The following is a 17,862-nucleotide window of genomic DNA, read 5'->3' on the forward strand; positions in this document are numbered from 1 at the left end:
GCCATTCACCTCCCCTGCAGTCGACATCGCGACACTGTCGCTCCCCTCCAGTCGCTATAAGGCCCGCGTGGCCTGTGGCCTTATTATTATTATCGTTATTTTGACGGAGAGAGAACGCACCCAACGTGGCAGTTCCCTTTTTGCCAGTGGCCCTGGCACAACCCCCTCCTCCCGGCTTACCTCTTGATGGTCAGGCTTCGGAAGAGCGGGTACCAAGCGGAGAACTGACAATGCAGCACTTGCTCCTTCTTCATCCTCCAGCTGCCGCAGCCGCTGCCTTAACCCGCCCCTGCCAGCTCTCTCCCGGAACCCTGGGCTCCGCTGCCGGAAGTGCCGCCGAGCTATTTTGGTTCAAGGACTCTTCCGGTCTACAAACCAAGTAGGAAGAAGAAAAAAGAATCAGACGAGGAGAATCGTCGGGAGCACTCTCAGTGAACACACACACACACACTTGCGTACACGCAAAGACTGTGGGTCCCGATAGAGGAGTTGCCGAGGGTTGGGAGAGAAAGTTGCAGAAGTTTACAGCTCTCCTTCCCGTAGGCGCTCGCTGACCCGGAAGGTAATCAGCTGGAGGCGGGGGCAGCGGCGAGGGCTCTACGGGTGCCGAGAGGAGGGCGCGCGCCCATCCTTGTAGCACCGCGAGAGGCGCCGGTGTCCCTAGCCGTGGCACCGGCATCTGCTGAGGCTGCTCCCTCCGACTCGTCCTTTCTTCGTCCGTTCCCCTTCCCTTCTTCAGCTCGCACCTTGGAAGAGGTAACTGGTTGCGGGCCAAGCCTCTGGGGAGGAGAGGGATAGGAGGGAGCTTGCACATCTGGATGGTGCGGACCGAGCGGGCAGCGGCGCGCGCGGCTCCCGGGCTGCGTGCGGCTGGACTCGCGTCCCAGCGCCCGAGGGGAAGACGACCAAGGTTTGGGGTGGAAGCGCCTAGGCTACTGGAGGAACGAAACCCGCAGTTAAGGGTTTGACCGTGATGTTTGAGGCACCTGCTAGGAGAATGGCCCCCTGTTCGTGCGTGGGTGCGGGGTGTGAGGCAGAGGGAAGCGATCCCGCCTGTGCGATCCAGGGGGAGTTCAACTTTGCGGGTCTAAAAAAAAAACAAAAACAAAAAAAAAAAAAACGGGAGAGATAAATTTGAGAGACGGAAGAATCGGGAACGCTGTCTCTTTGGAGCGTCAAGTTCTTTTAGTCCGGACCCGCAGAAGTCAGCCTGGAAAAAACACAGCGAGATTTTTTTATTATCAGTATCCCAGCAATGATGGACTCCAAAGGCAGGCAGAGTTCTAGCTGAATTCGTTATATCACTCATTTTCTCCACGCCGTCACCTTGCAGAGTTCAGTTTTGTTTCTTTAAAAGAATGAGAACTCACTAGCAGAGAGACAAGTTTTCATCAGCCTTGGACTTAGCCCGCTCACCTGGGTCCAGGGGCGCCGATGTCAGGTGTCGTGCGCTCACTGATTGTCCTAAGCCGCTGTAAAATGGATAGCCCCACCGACAGCTTTGGAAAAACGGGTCTGCTGCTGCTTTGGAGTGACAGATTCTTCAACCCACGTTGCTTCACGTTGTGTTTTTCTCAGAAACGTTACTGGCTAAGTGGTTAGTTGGCAGCCCTCTTTGAAAGGATACATTTTCAAAGCGGAGATAAATAATGTTGCACCGTGTAATGGCGGGGGCTGGGCGGTAGTGGTTCCTTTAGAAGTTTTTTTGTTTTTGTTCTTTTTTTTTGACAGGTGGAGTTAGACAGTGAGAGACAGAGAGAAAGGTCTTCCTTCCGTTGGTTCACCCCCCAAGTGGCCACCATGGCCAGTGCGTTGCAGCCGGCCCGCTGCGCCCATCCAAAGCCAGGAGCCAGGTGCTTCCTCCTGGTCTCTCATGGGGTGCAGGGCCCAAGCACTTGGGCCATCCCCCACTGCCTTCCCAGGCCACAGCAGAGAGCTGGACTGGAAGAGGAGCAACCGGGACTGAATCCGGAGCCCCAACCCGGACTAGAACCTGAGGTGCCGGCGGCGCAGGCAGACGATTAGCCAAGTGAGCCACGGCGCCGGCCTAGAAGTGTTTTTGGCATCCAGGATGGTGCAGTCCTTTTTGTTTTTAGGGGATTAAAAAGAAACATTTCATATGTTCTGCGGGAGTAGTGTCAGACTAGCAAATTGAAAAGAGAGTATGTCAGACATTAGGGGTCACTCAAATACCTATTTTGTCCTGGAAATTAAGAAGTTGGAACTAAAGCTAATTATAGCACCAGAGTGGTGCATCTGGGCAAGATATTTTCTGTTGAATATAGGAGAAAATAGGTACCAGCCCAGAAAACATCTGGTTGTAGAAGTTAAGGCCACTTGCAAACCTTTAGAAGAGAACTGCAGGGGTTTTTGTTTTGTTTTGCTTTTTGTTTTTTTGTAGAAAAGCAACTAAGTTTGTAAACTTAGATTTTACAGGGAAGGAATTTGATATGGGTGCATCTTATTCAGGTTTATATGCTTTAGGTTGCTCTGTTGACTTTTCAGTATTGCTTATAGTTTTTCAGTAACTTGTTCACATTTAAGGAGCATCAAATGATATTACAAACTGGAAGCACTTTTGAATGGATACAGCTGAGTTAGTTTTCACTGCTTTTTTAAAACCACCATGTCCTCGTTTAGTCACAAAGTATTATATACATCAAATTGCTTCAATAAAACCTTTAGAACAGTGGAAATAATGGCTTTTTCTCATGCATGCTGGAAAATGTCAATCACCAAGGATTGTGGGAGACAGTTTTTTGTGCATACTAAATTGAGATAATGAAAAAACATATTTTCTTCTCTGAATCCAGACCATGACTAATCTGTCATGCAACTCCCAGCTGATTTTCTCAATGTGGCTATCTACCCAACACTTCAAGCACACTGAGTCCAAATGTGAATACTGCAGCACCCCTCCGTCCTAATGTCCCACTCTCCTTTAAGATGGTCTCCTTCTTGCCCATGGCTTAGATTTCCCGTTATCTAGAAGTTGTTTCAGGACAAACAGTTAATGCTCATTTGCAAGGAATTAAGTCTTTCCTTGCCACTGCTCCCCCTCTACTCTCCAAACCTGCTGTCCCTTGCCTGGACCCTCACAAGAGGCTCTTTGCAAATGTTACTGTAAGGCAACAACCAGTTAGCCATCCCAAGGACCACTACAGTTAGTTCACTCTTGTTCAACCTAGTCAATGATTAGAAGTCATCAAATAGCAGAATCTCATTAAAAGTCATTTCCATTCGTGCCCACCCAACCCCACATCTGCCAGAAGAGAAGAACGCACACAAATCTCAGAGTGGTTTTTCATCCTTATCAAGTTATAGGTAGTCTTTATTACCTGATAATGTTTGCCAGCAAATAAAAGTTTACTTAAGGGAATCCAAGATTCTACCATGAATGGTTACAAGAGAAGGATTAATCAGAATATTATCTTCAGAATTGAAATTGGTGTAGGCATTTGGCCTTGTGGTTAAGACACTACTTAGCCGGCGCTGTGGCTCACTTGGCTAATCCTCTGCCTGTGGCGCTGGCACCCCAGGTTCTAGTCCCGGTTGGGGTGCCGGGTACTAGTCCCGGTTGCTCCTCTTCCAGTCCAGCTCTCTGCTGTGGCCCGGGAGGGCAGCGGAGGATGGCCTAAGTGCTTGGGTTCCTGCACCCGCATGGGAGACCAGGAGAAAGTACCCGGCTCCTGGCTTTGGATGGGTGCAGCACCGGCCATAGCGGCCATTAGGGGAGTGAACCAACAGAAGGAAGACCTTTCTGTCTCTCTCTCATTGTCTATAACTCTCTCTGTCTCTCTCTCTCACTGTCTAACTCTGCCTGGCAAAAAAAAAAAAAAGACACTGCTTAAAATGCTCACGGCCAGTATCCCAGTCCCTGGGTTCAAGTTCCAGCTCTGTTCCCCAGTCCAGCTCTGGAAGAAAGCAGGGATGGCCATGTAATTGGGTCCGTGCCACACACATAGGAGACCTAGATTGAGTTCCACACTCCTGCTTCAACCTGGCCAAGCCCTGACTGTTACAGGTACTTGGGAAGTGAACCAGCAGATGGAAGATCTCCTGTGTCTCTGCCTTTCAAGTGAATTAAATAAATAAATAATTAAAAAAAAAAAAAAGATGCTGACTAGGACACCTGTCAGCATTCCATATCAGAATTCCTGGGTTGAAGTCTCAGCTTCCATTTCCAGCTACCTGCTAAGGCTGGCCCGGGAAGTAGCAGATGGTGACTCAACCTTTGCCACCCATGGGAGAAACCTGGATTGAATTCCTGGCTCCCAGGTTGGACCTGGCCCAGCCCCAGCTGTTGTGGACATTTAGGGAGTAAACCAGTGAATGGGGGGAGCTCTCTCTTTTTGTTTCTTCCTCTCAAATAAATAGTTAAATGGAAATTTTAAATATCATGACTATAACCAAAATTAACTTTTCTAATTGGTTCATAGTTCCTTTTAAATCAAGTGGTTTTCTCTGTAATTATACTGACAGAACATAGGCTGACAACTTGCCTAATTTGTTCCTTGACTGTACCCATACAATCACAACATAAGTTATTTCTGCAAAACTTTGATCTCCTCCCCCGCTTAATTTCTTTCAGAGTGCCATGTTGGTCTCTATTCAACTTTTAAACTGTTCCGATTGCCTCTTTGCTTATGGTTTGAGCTCCTGCACCTTTTATCTGTCTGAGTTCCTTGGTTTGCTCTCGTGTACAATACTTGGATTTTATCAGGGAGAGCCTTGCCAACACACGATGTCTTGTTATGATTTCCATCTCCCTGCACGGCCTCAGCAACCTGCAGGGATTCAGATATGCTCATCATTGGACAGTGAGACCAAGTGCAGCCTCCACAGCCTGGCCTTGGAGTTCTCAGTTTCTAACTTCTTGAGTCTTAACTCCCACTGAACTCTTACCCAGTTGTTGTAATACTAAATATCCAAGATGGCGAGAAATCACTTAGCCTGCTCACCTTCAGTAGAGGGTTGTCCTTGTTGCTTAACCCCAAAAATAGCTTATATAGCAACAGGAGTTTGTGGCACACCAGTTAGGGTTTTGTGCTTCCCTTCCCTTTAAATTCAGGGATCCAGCTGAATTTGTGCGTGCCCTTTAAAATGGTTTACAAATGTTCACATCCATTTCACAAGGCTTTCTCTGGTGGCGGGGGACGCAGGGGTCAGAGAGGTTGAGAACCAGAGAGATTGCCAAACTCATATTTCTCAACCTTGCCCCAACTGGAATCTCTGCCTTTGTTTGTGGGGTTCCTTCTAGTCAGAATGCTGTCCCCGCTCTGTTCTGTAAATCGTATTTTTTTTTTTTTTTTTTGACAGGCAGAGTGGACAGTGAGAGAGAGACAGAGAGAAATGTCTTCCTTTTGCCGTTGGTTCACCCTCCAATGGCCGCCGCGGTAGCGCGCTGCGGCCGGCGCACCGCGCTGTTCCGATGGCAGGAGCCAGGTGCTTCTCCTGGTCTCCCATGGGGTGCAGAGCCCAAACACTTGGGCCATCCTCCACTGCACTCCCTGGCCACAGCAGAGAGCTGGCCTGGAAGAGGAGCAACCGGGACAGGATCGGTGCCCCGACCGGGACTAGAACCCAGTGTGCCGGCGCCGCAAGGCGGAGGATTAGCCTGTTGAGCCACGGCGCCGGCCTGTAAATCGTATTTTAATATTGAATTTTACAAGGCTTGACCGTTTTCCTCATTGTCTCCAAGCGGATGTGATTTGTCCCTCTTTTCAAACACCCTGGTCTTGTGTCCTCTATGGCAGGCTTTTGCTCATCTGATTGGCTTGCTAAACTGAAGGATGCTCAAGGGCGGGCACAATGGTCAGTTTGTGCCAAGTCTTTTCCATTGCACATGCTCATGGAGCTGTAGACTTCTGCCAGCCACTAAGCAGGCACCCTGGAAAATTACACACCCGCGTGTCACAGACCATCAGTGTTCAAACTGAACAGAGTTAAAATAGGTTATGTGAATTAAAACAGTTGTGGCTGTGGGGACTAAGGACAGTCATAGATGAAATTGTAGAACACTTAACATTGCAATATTTTTTAAACAAACTACACTTACTGGCAATATAAGTGAGTGTAGATTCTAGCAAATGAAATGGATGACATTCAAATTCAACTTTGCTCAGAAGCCTTGAGATAGCACTGAGTCCAGTCGTGGAGACCGTGGAGCACACAGCCTGGAACTTCAGCCTCCTCGCCGTGTTTCTGCAGCACCTTGTCTGTCGGCTCTGTCTCCAAATGGCACCAAGTGGCTTCTGGTTTTGAAATGGCGCAGAAACAAACAACAACAACAACCTGTTTCAGTGCTATTTTCTGAGGCACTTTTATAGTCCTTCTGAAAAATTTTGGGGATCTTGTACTATAGAGCATACTTCTGAATCACTTGTTAGTCACTTTTTTTATTATTATTATTCTTTATACTCTGTAGATTGCCACAGAATCCTGCTTCCCCGTGGGACTGGTTCCAGTCCAAGTATTACCCCTAAGGAAGCCCTAGTCCTGTTTATTTATTTATTATTTCCTAGTAATTTATGTCTAACTTGGTTTTTTCCCCCCAACTCACTAACATTCTAGCCTAAATACAGTCTTTTAAAAAAAAACCTGTGTTAGAGTTTAATAAGCTGACTGAGGATTGCTGTGTAGATCAATCTTCAGACTTATTTTTTTTCCTTGTTTGAGAGTTGGGGTGTAGAGAGTGAGAGATGGTGACACAGCATAGGTTCACTCCTCAGATGGGTCTGAGCCGGGAGTCACAGGAGAACCAGGAATGCAATCCAGGTGTCCCACGTGGCTGGCAGAAACCCAGTTACTTGAACCCTCACCACTGCCTCCCAGGCTCTGCACTGCCTGGAAGCTGGAGTCAGGAGCCAGAGCCTGGAATCCATACGGGACACAGGGTCTTAACCTGGGCTGAGCTCCTGCTCCTCAGTCTTTAGACCTTTTGACTAACTTGGCTAAGTGAAGAGTAGCAGATGAGGAACTATCATTCGAAATAGTACTATTTCATCTTTTGGACCATTTCGCTTGGAGTTTCTGGGAATGCAGTGTAAGTACACTTTTCATAGAGGAAGTTAGAGGGCATCTGGTTCTTGCATATCTTTTGGTAGGTTTTTTTTATTCTTTAAAGATATTTATTTATTTGAAAGGCAGAGTTAAAGGAGGCAGAGGCAGAGAGAGAGAGAGAGAGAGAGAGAGAGAGAGGTCCTCCCCTCCGTCCACTGGTTCACTCTCCAAATAGCTACAACAGCCAGAGCTGAGCCCATCCAAAGCTGGGAGACAGGACCTCCCTCTGGGCCTCCCACGCAGGTGCAGGGGCCCAAACACTTGGGCCATCTTCTGCTTTCCCAGGCCATAGCAGAGAGCTGGACCAGAAGTGGAGCAGCCAGGTCTTGAACCAGCACCCATATGGGATCCTGACACCACAGGCAGCGGCCTTACCCGCTGTGTCACAGCTCCAGCCCGCTTGGCATTCCTTTTGAGGACTGCACTTCCTTGTATTTTTAGAAGTTTGTGTATTCACAGAAAAGTTTCTTAGTGTTAGAGGGTCACTTTTAAACAGGAGGTAGAAATTTAATCCAAGTTTATTATACCATTCTATTCTAGACATGATTTTGTGCACCAAGTAGGCGTGCTTGCTAGCTTGTAAGTTATTTTCTCTTGCGTGTTAGAATCAAAAGTTATCTTTGCATCAGATGTTTTCTTTCTCTGATGTGTGTGTTATTAATAGAAGGGAATGGATAGAAGGTAAAAAATCTAAGTTCTGTTCTTTTCTGAGGATGTAGAGCGTACACGTAGAGACAGGTAGCTGAGCACTGGTTTTCTGCCTTTGATTAGTTTTCCTCTGGGTCAGGAAACACTTTGATTGCATATAATAATGTAAACTATTTGTTTCAACCAATGCCAGTTAAAAGTTTACCTGAGGGGCTGGCACGGTGGTACAGCAGGTTAAAGCCCCAGCTTGCAGCACCGGCATTCCATATAGGCGCCAGCTCGCGTCCCGGCTGCTCCTCTTCCGATCCAGCTCTCTGCTATTTCCTAGGAAAGCAGTAGAAGTTGGCCCAACTCCTTGGGCCTGTGCACCCATGTGGGAGACACGGAAGAAGCTCCTGGCTCCTGGCTTCGGATAAGCTTGGCCTGGCTGTTGCAGTCATTTGGGGACTGAACCAGTGGAATGGAAGATCTCTCTCTCTCTCTCTCTCTCTCTCTCTCTCTCTCCCTGGCTCTACTTCTCTCTGTAACTCTGTCTTCAAATAAATAAAATAATTCTTTAAAAATAAAAAAGTTAACCTGATCATTTATCATCTAGGAATACTTTCAAAGGAATAACTGCCTGATATCTTATTGAGGATATAGGTTTCAATCTGCTGTCTCTAAATGTATGCTGTTTTTTTCTGGTAAACTTTTCTTTTTTTAAAAGATTTATTTTATTCATTTGAGAGAGAGAGAGATCTATCTGTTGGTTTACTCCCCAAATGGCCACAATGGCTGGGGCTAGACCAGGCTGAAGCCAGGACACAGGAGCTTCATCCAGGTCTCCAATGTAGGTGTAGGGGCCCAAGGATTTGGGCCATCCTCTGCTGCTTCCCAGGCACATTAGCAGGGAGCTAGATCAGAAGTGGAGCAGCCAGGACTTGAGCTGGTACCCATATAGGATGCCAGCATTGCAGGTGGTGGTGTAACCTGTTACACTATAACACCACCCCCTGGTAAACTTCTTAAAATTCCAATTTACTTCCTTGAGCTACCATGAGTGAAGGAACCCCCATCCACTGATCTACTCTCCAAGTGCCTGCAGTGGCTGGGGCTGGGGCAAGGCGGAAGCCAGCAATAGGAACTCAGTCCAGGTTTCCCACACTGGTGGCAGGAACCCGGTTACTGGAGTAATCACCACTGCCTCTCAGAGTCCCCATCAATGGGCAGATGGAATCAGGAGCAGAGCCAGAAATCAAACCCAGTTATTCCAATGTGGGACACACATCCCATCAGCATCCCAACTTACAGGCCGGACACTCACCCCATCTCGACATGTTCAAGAGTGTAACTTGGCCAGTGCCATGGCTCACTTGGCTAATCCTCCACCAGCACCCCAGGTTCTAGTCCTGGTTACTCCTCTTCCAGGCCAGCTCTCTGCTGTGGCCCGGGAGGTGCTTGGGCCCTGCACCCGCGTGGGAGACCAGGAGGAAGCACCCGGCTCCTGGCTTCGGTTCAGTGCAGCGCCGGCTGTAGCGGCCATTTGGGGAGTGAACCAACGGAAGGAAGACCTTTCTCTCTGTCTCTCTCTCACTGTCTATAACTCTACCTGTCAAATAAAAATTAAAAAAAAAAAAAAGGTATAACCTGCTTCCTTATTACTTTTGAATACCTGCTCAGATGCCGCCAAATTAAGAGGTCTTGTGTGATCACTCCTTACCCATAACCCACCATGCGCACACAATCTTTCACACTCTTCTTATCCTTCTTGATCTTTCTCCATGAAACTTCCAAATAAGCTAATATAAAAAAGTTTTTTTTGAGAAGTAGAGACCGAGAGGGAAAGCACTCCCAATCTTTTATGTACTCAGTTGCCCACAGAGGATAGTGCTAGGGCCGGAAGCCAGGAGCAGGCATCCAGTCCAGGTCTCCCACGTGGAAGGCAGGGACCCACTCACTTGTGATGTCAACTGCTGCCTCCTAAGATTTGCAATGGCAGGAAGCTGGAATGGGGAGCCGGATGTGGGCTGCAGGCTTCCTATCTGCAGGGCCAAGCACCCATTCTTGACTTGACGTAAATGTTATGGATTGCTCTTCACTTTTTCTCCTTTCCTCCCTTTCTGCCACAGAGGGATCTGTGTCTGTTCTGCCCCTGTTGCATTATTGCACCTTATCTTATGTTAATGGGCCCACTACAGGCATTTTAGCCAGATTTCCTAAGATAGTCAATCAGGTATTTGTCTAGAAAAGATGATTTATGAATATTACCTGATAGTTCTGTTCATGATTTATTTTAGGAGAGGGATCTGGGGTAAAAATGGAAGATTTTGATAAGTGATATAATTATCATTTTGGGTGTTGTTTTGTTTTGTTTTTTGACTGGCAGATTTAGAGAGAGAGAGAGAGAGAGAAAGGTTTTCCTTTCTGTTGGTTCACCCCCCAAGTGGCTGCTCCAGCCGGCGCGCTGCGCCGATCCAAAGCCAGGAGCCAGGTGCCTCCTCCTGGTCTCCCATGCAGGTGCAGGGCCCAAGCACTTGGGCCATCCTCCACTGCCTTCCTGAGCCACAACAGAGAGCTGGACTGGAAGAGGAGCAACTGGGACAGAATCTGGCGCCCCAACCGGGACTAGAACCCGGGGTGCCGGCGCCGCAAGCAGAGGATTAGCCAAGTGAGCCACGGTGCTGGCCCTTGTTTTGGGTCTTAAAAGAAACAAAGGGCAAAGACCCTTTCTCCTAAGACAGTGGGTAAGAGAGTTGATGCTTGATGGTATGTATTTTCTCTGAAGCTAGAGTTAGCGGTAGGGTAGGTTAGGGAACTATGGAATTGAAGAGTAGTGGATGATTAGAATAGCCATTGAGAACTGTAGATAAAATAACAAGGAAATAGAAAACAGGAATGAAAAGAGTTAGACACAGGGTCCTCTCAGATAGTCAAACAGCTTTAAAAAAAACAAAGCAGTACTTGAAAAAAAAGGAACAGAAAATTGGAAGGAGAAAAATTATCAGTGAAGTAAATCAAGAAAAGTTCCCACAAAGAAGTACAGTGTGACCCTTCCAGACTGTATTGTGCTCACTAGCGTAACATCAACATGAGGACCTGACTCAGCTACACACTGCTCACTAGTACAAGAAAGCAAGTCACATGCAAAAGGGTTTCAGAACCAGAAGGTTTTCAACAGCCAAGCCAGAAGCAATGCCTCTAACTTTCTGACAGGAAGTTGTTTCCAGCCTGGGATTCTGTATGCAGCCAGATTATTAATCACCTGTGAGGCTAGGCAATAGGCAGGGTCCAAAAAATAAGGGAATAAACAACAAAAGAGAAAGCCCCGGTGTATCAAATGGGATAGGGCCTGCCCTCTTCATAAGGACCTTGAGGCACTAGCTGTCTGCAGCTGTGACTTTGATATAGGTTGAAACTTAAATGGGACACGATACTATGAATGTATTTCGTGCCAGTGAACTTTGCCTTCAAATGATCAAAGTAGTAAGTCCATGTACCATGATTTTTGTGGGGGTGGGGAAACCTTTTTTTTTTTTCTGCCAAGGGCCATTTGAGTATTTATACATCACTCGCTGGCCACACAAAATCATCAGCTTAAAAATTAGCCTGCTATAGATTTATTCGGAGTCCCGCCTTGCAGTTGCCTTGCAGGCCAAATGATTGCACACTGCTTATATGACCCACGGGTCAGACGTTCCCCACCCCTACATTAAAAGAGAGAGCGGGGCTTAAATTGGAGGTAGAATAATAGCAAGCACCAACAGCTGTGTAAAAACCTTGGCTGTAAAATGTTGGTAGCAGATAGTTGTTGAGGGGCAGGCTTGGAAAGTGGTACAGTCTTTCTACTGTGCCCCCAAGGAGACACTGAGATTTGGAGTCAAAAACTCTGTTGAAGGGGTCTGATTTTGTGGCTGCACCTTGCAATGCCGACATCCTGTATTGGAGCATTGGTTCAAGTACCAGCTTCTAATCCAGCTCCCTGCTAATGTGCCTGGGAAAGTAGTGGATGATGGCCCAAGTGTTTGGGCCACTGCCACACATGTGGGAGATCAGGATGGAGTTCTGGCTCCTGGCTTTGGCCTGGCTCAGATATGACTGTTGAAGCCATTTGGGAAGTGAACCAGTGGATAGAAGCTTTCTCTGTCACTTTGCCTTTGAAATCAATAAATAATTTTTTTCATTTGAAAGAGAGAGGGAAGAGACAAAGTTCTTCTATCTGCTGCTTTATTCCCCCAAATAGCTGTAAGGGCTGGAGCTTGCTCAGACCAAAGCCAGGATCCTGGGGCTCCGTCTAGATCTCCCATGTGGTTGGCAGAGACCCAAGCAGTGGGGCCATCTTCCACTGTTTTCCCAGGCACATTAGCAGGGAGCTGGATAGGAAACAGAGCAGCCAGGACTTAAACCAGTGCTCATATGGGATGCTGGCATCAAAGGCGGTGGCTTTACCGGCTGTACCACAATGTCAGCTCCAAATGAATAATTATTTTTTAAACATAACTGATGCAGGATGTATCTAAGTGCCTGTATATGCATCAAGTGAACTTGTTGGATTGAATAAGTTCTTTCCCCAGTGTTTCAAAGGTCCGTGTTTTTACTTTTCCATCTGGGGAAGTTCCCCCAGATACATCAAAGAAACTTTTGATGATATATGAATTTTTTTTGCCATTTAAGTACTTTTTTAAAAAATAAGATTGATTTATTTATTTTGAAAGAATGAGAGAGAGAGAGAGTTCTTCCATATCTGGTTTACTCCCTATATGGCCACAATGGCCAGGGCTGGGCCAGGCCAAAAGCCAGGAGCCAGGAACTTCTTCCCCCTGGCTCCCACATTGGTGGCAGTGGCCAAACACTTGGACCAGCTTCTGCTGCTTTTTCTAAGCCATTAGCGGGGAGCTGGATGGGAAGGGGAGCAGCCAGGACATGAACCAGAAGAGATGCCTGTGATGCAGGCAGCAACTTAACTCACTACGCCACAGCACCAGTCCCCATTTAAAGTACTTTTACCAATAGCCTATGGACACATGTGTGATTTCGAAAAATACTTTAGGGGCTGGCACTGTGGCGTAGCAGGTAAGGCTGCCGCTTGCAGTGCCGCCATCCCATGTGGGCGCCAGTTCGATTCTTGGCTGCTCCACTTCTGACCTGGCTCTCTGCTATGGCCTGGGAAAGCAGAAGATGGCCCAAGTCAGCTGGCGCAGCGGCTCACTAGGCTAATCCTCTGCCTTGCGGTGCCGGCACACCGGGTTCTAGTCCTGGTCGGGCACCGATCCTGTCCCGGTTGCCCCTCTTCCAGGCCAGCTCTCTGCTGTGGCCAGGGAGTGCAGTGGAGGATGGCCCAAGTACTTGGGCCCTGCACCCCATGGGAGACCAGGATAAGCACCTGGCTCCTGCCATCGGATCAGCATGGTGCGCCGGCCGCAGCGTGCCTACCGCAGCGACCATTGGAGGGTGAACCAACGGCACAAGGAAGACCTTTCTCTCTGTCTCTCTCTCACTGTCCACTCTGCCTGTCAAAAAAAAAAAAAGAAGAAGATGGCCCAAGTCCTTGGGCCCCTGCACCCATATGGGAGACCCAGAAGAAGTTCCTGGCTCCTGGCTTCGAATAAGCACAGCTCTGGCCGTTGTGGCCAATTGGGGAGTGAACCAGCAGATGGAAGACCTCTCTCTCTCTCTCTCTCTCTCTCTCTCTCTCTTCCTCTCCTTCTCTCTCTATGTAGCTCCGACTTTCAAATAAATAAATGAATCTTAAAAAAAAAAAAAGTTTAACAGCTCTCATTGTCTTACAGCGTGAACAGCTTGCCTGCGGCCTATAAAGACTGGCCAGTTTGGACATGGAGAATCAAGAAGCAACAGATTCTACTCAGAATGCCAAACAGTGTATTATTTCAGAGGAGGTATAACTTATTTTTCACCTTCCCTTTCCCTCTCCCACATAAATCTGAGTTTAAAAGAAATGCCCAAGCAGTTTGTTGTTTCAAATGAGTGTTTCTCATTCTGGATGGTATTAAACATTTCTCCTACTCCTCTTAAGGGCTCATACCCTTTTTGCTCTTACATGGGAGCAGGAGTATATCCCTAATTATATGCATTAGTGAAATCTGGACTGTACGTACGTGTTGGCTCTTGATAGAAGAATTGTTCATTCTTATTAAAAATTTTCCTAGATAGAAGAATAAATAACATGTGGGTTTTAAGACTTAGACATTTCCAACTTCATTATCACATCTGAGCCAGTATGGTCCCAACATGTACAAGAACAGTAAGACCTGAATTGTTAATTACAGTCTAAATTCCAGCAAGTTCTAGAACTACTGTACATCTTACACATCATTCACGTCAGCTTTTAAAAAGTTTTCTTCTCGAAAGAACCATTGATTGCAGTGGCTAAATTTTAAATCCTTCATCTTGGACCTCTGATCTCGAAACCTATCTGGGCATCTTTTTGATTTAGGGTCTTTGCATGTTGTCTGTGAGCAGATCTACTGCTAATTGTTGGGTTGCTGCTAGCACAATATCAGATAGGAGAGTAAGAGAAAGCGGCAGCTGTGTGTACACAGTGAAGCTTGCCTGTCCGTTCAGTGTAGTGCCTTAAGCAAGTTCGTCCTCGTGCTCACAGCTCCCCACGGTCCAGGCCCAACAACGCTGGGTGGGAAGCCCTCGAGTCCTGGTGGGATGCTGAGTCACTGACTGGCTTTTCCTCTCAGTGTATCTCCTGTGTGATCATTGATAGGGAATACCACCAGACACACTAGCGAGACTGGCACCCAGGTTGGCACGCACCATTAGAAGTGCCCCAAAGAGCCCTCACCCCTGCACGCCCACACACTGCCCCCCTCCTCCCTCTTCCAGGAGATTGTGTAAGTGGTCATTTCTTTTCCCCTTTCCTTACTACCTCAGAAACTTCAAAATAGCAGATCTATCTTTTAGAAAAACAACATTGAACACTTGCTCTGAACCTGAAAATGTGCCCATAGTTACTTGGGAGAAAAACGTAATTATTAGGGGAAGGGGCCACATACAGAAAATCTGAAAAAAAAAAAAAAAAAAAAAAAGTAGATAAAAATCAACTTGATTTGAAAGTTTCCCAACTTACTATGTGATCTTCTTTTAGTTAATTTCAGAAGGAAAATGGGTCAAGCTTGAAAAAACAACTTACATGGATCCTACTGGTAAAACTCGGTAAACTTTTTTTTTTCCTTGTAAAACATTCAGTATTTGGGTTCTCAGGGTTTCATTTGAGTGTCTGGATATATTTTGTTGTTTTCCTCATTGTCAACTCTGTTTTAAATAAGAGATCTGCTTCAGCTGTTTATCTTTCTTTTCTTTTTAAGATTTATTTTACTTATTTGAAAAGCAGAGTTACAGAGAGAGAGGGGGAGAGACAGAGAGAGAGAGGTCTTCCATCTGCTGGTTCACTCCTCAAATGGCTGAAACGGCCAGGGCTGGGCCAGGCCAAAGCCAAGAGCCAGGAGCTTCATTGGGTCTTCCACGTGGGTGCAGGGGCCCAAGCACTTGGACCATGCTCTGTTGCTTTGCCAGGCACATTAGCAGGGAGCTGGATTGGAAGTGGAGCAGTCAGAACTAGAACTGGCGCCCCTATGGGATACCGGCGCTGCAGCTGGCAACTTAACCTGCTGTGCTATAGGGCTGGAACCTAGCTGTTTTTCCATTGCTAGGACATTTGGATAATTTATAATCTGTGAATAAAATTTGGGTTATAAATTTGTAACAGTAACTAATGAGGCATTATTTTGACACCATTGTCCCTAAGTAGACTAATGTGAACCCAGAACTGTTTTTTTTAAAGACTAATTTATTTATTTGAAAGTCAGAGTTACACAGAGAGAAGGAGAGAGAAGGAGAGGCAGAGAGAGAAAGAGAGAGAGAGAGAGGTCTTCCATCCTCTGGTTCACTCCCCAATCAGCAGCAACGGCCGGAGCTGCGCCCATCTGAAGCCAGGAGCCAGGAGCTTCTTCTGGGTTTCCCACGCAGGTGCAGGGGCCCAAGGACTTGGGCCATCTTCTACTGCTTTCCCAGGCCACAGCAGAGAGCAGGATCGGAACTGGAGCAGCTGAGACTCAAGCTGGCACCTATATAGGATGCTGGCACCACAGGCAGCGGCTTTACCTGCTATGCCACAGTGCCAGCCCCAAACCTAGAACTTCTGAGCCAATCCAAATTTTAGGTGATAAGGTGTCAGCATAATTCACAGTACATGCTGCTTCCTTCGAGTAAAACAAATCGTTAATCTTTAAATTGGAAGAACTAGTGATTTACTCAGAAATGTAAATTGGAAAAAAAGACATTTTGTAAAGCATTTTTCATAATACATGTCAGTAGGCATAGAGATACTAAATGAGTTGACCTAATAAATACCATGTCTGCAGATGTGCCAAGAAAATTATTTGGAATCAAGTTTATACATGAAAATTGTTCATCAAATTTTAAAAAACAGAAAAATTGAAAGCAACTTGAACTTTTTTTAAGGAAATTATAATAGCTAATTTATTTGATAAAATCTATGCAGCCATCTAAAAAGCAAATTATGAAGACAACTTGGCAATATGTGAAAATAATAAGTAAATAAAAATAAATAAAACATGACAATACGAATTTTTATAAATGCATTATAATCTCTGTAAAGTAATGTATAAGAAAAGGCAAGAGGGGCTGGTGCTGTGGCATAGTGGGTAAAGTCCCAGCCTGCAGTACTGGCGTCCCATATGGGTGCTGGTTCAAGTCCCGGCTGCTCTTCTTCCCATCCAGCTCTCTGCTTTGGCCTGGGAAAGCAGTGGAAGATGGCCCAGGTCCTTGGGCTCCTGCACCCATGTGGGAGACCCAGAAGAAGATCCTGGCTCCTGGCTTTAGATTGGCACAGCTCCGGCCATTGCGGCCACTTGAGGAGTGAAGCAGCAGATGGAAGACCTCTCGCTCTCTCTCTCTCTGCCTCTGCCTCTCTGTAACTCTGCCTTTTAAATAAAGAAACAAAGAAATCAATAAAAGAGAAGAAAAGAAAAGAAAAAAGAAAGTAAAGGCTACAGGGAACAGCTTTGTGGCACAGTGGGTTAGGCTACCACCTACAAATCCCAACTACTCCACTTCCGATCCAGCTCCCTGCTGATTACCTGGGAAAGCAGTAGATGGTCCTAGTGCTTGGGCCCCTGCACCCATGTGGGAAACCCTGATAACCCTGATGGTATTCCAGGCTCCTGGCTTCAGCCTGGCCCAGCCCTGGTCATTGCAGCATTTGCAGAGTGAACCAGCAGATAGAGTATCTCTCTGTCTCTCCTTTTCTCTCTCTTAACTCTGCCTTTCAAATAAATATATAAATCGTTAATTTAAAAAAAAAAAAAAAAGACTAGAAAGGCAAAAGGGCATCTGTGCGAGTGACTCATTTTCTTCTGTTTTCTGAATTTTTTTTTTAATAATCTTTTTTTTTTTTACAGGCAGAGTTAGTGAGAGAGAGAGACAGAGAGAAAGATCTTCCTTCCATTAATTCACCCCCCAAATGGCCGCTATGGCTAGTGCACTGCACCGATCTGAAGCCAGGAGCCAGGTGCTTCTCTTGGTCTCCCATGTGGGTGCAGGGCCCAAGCACTTGGGCCATCCTCCACTGCCTTCCCGGGCCACAGCAGAGAGCTGGACTGGAAGAGGAGCAACCGGGGCAAAATCCGGCGCCCCGACTGGGACTAGAACCTGGGGTGCCGGTGCTGCAGGCGGAGGATTAGCCAAGTGAGCCACGGCATCAGCCTTTTAGTAATCTTGATACTATAGACCATCAGGGGGCAGTCATATGACCTAGCAGTAACCGAGTTCAGTACCCGGCCCCAGCTCCTGACTCCAGCTTCCAGCTGGTGCAAAACCTGGGTGGCAGCGGTGCTGGCTCAAGTAACTGGGTTCCTGCTACCCACATGAGAGACCCAGACTGAGCTCCTGGCACCTGGCTTTGGTCCAGCCCACTCACAGCTATAACAAGCATCTTGGACGTGAACCAGTGGATGGAAGCACTCACTGTCCTTCCATACCCCCTCCCTTTCTCTGTCTCTCTCCTCTTTCTCTCTCTGGCTTGCAAATAAGCTTTCAGGAAAAAAATATTAAAATGGGTAAAGTATTTATTTGATTAAATAAATAAATATAAATATAAATTATATATATGATATATATATATAAATA

At 46.7% G+C, this 17,862-nt stretch overlaps 2 protein-coding genes across 4 annotated transcripts in view; one reads left to right on the plus strand and one right to left on the minus strand.

Moving 5' to 3' along the window:
* The window catches only part of CDC123 (cell division cycle 123), a 73,935-nt gene extending 73,376 nt beyond the window's left edge, over positions 1-559 (minus strand). Inside the window, exons 1-2 of one of the 2 annotated variants that reach the window (XM_062210900.1) lie at positions 460-559; positions 181-368 (exon numbers count right to left, since the gene is read on the minus strand). In XM_062210900.1, coding sequence (XP_062066884.1) covers positions 181-254 — 74 coding nt within the window. In that variant the 5' untranslated portion in view covers positions 255-368; positions 460-559. The remainder of the gene's footprint in view (positions 1-180; positions 369-459) is intronic. The other variant, XM_062210899.1, reaches the window with a different exon arrangement.
* A 34-nt stretch (positions 560-593) lies between these two features.
* Positions 594-17,862, plus strand: part of NUDT5 (nudix hydrolase 5) — a 29,960-nt gene continuing 12,691 nt past the window's right edge. The window contains exons 1-3 of one of the 2 annotated variants that reach the window (XM_062210901.1): positions 594-756; positions 13,476-13,583; positions 14,801-14,868. In XM_062210901.1, the coding sequence (XP_062066885.1) occupies positions 13,521-13,583; positions 14,801-14,868 (131 nt within the window). In that variant the 5' untranslated portion in view covers positions 594-756; positions 13,476-13,520. The remainder of the gene's footprint in view (positions 757-13,475; positions 13,584-14,800; positions 14,869-17,862) is intronic. The other variant, XM_062210902.1, reaches the window with a different exon arrangement.

This window comes from Lepus europaeus, chromosome 14, assembly GCF_033115175.1.
Source record: "Lepus europaeus isolate LE1 chromosome 14, mLepTim1.pri, whole genome shotgun sequence".
Lineage (NCBI taxonomy): Eukaryota > Metazoa > Chordata > Mammalia > Lagomorpha > Leporidae > Lepus > Lepus europaeus.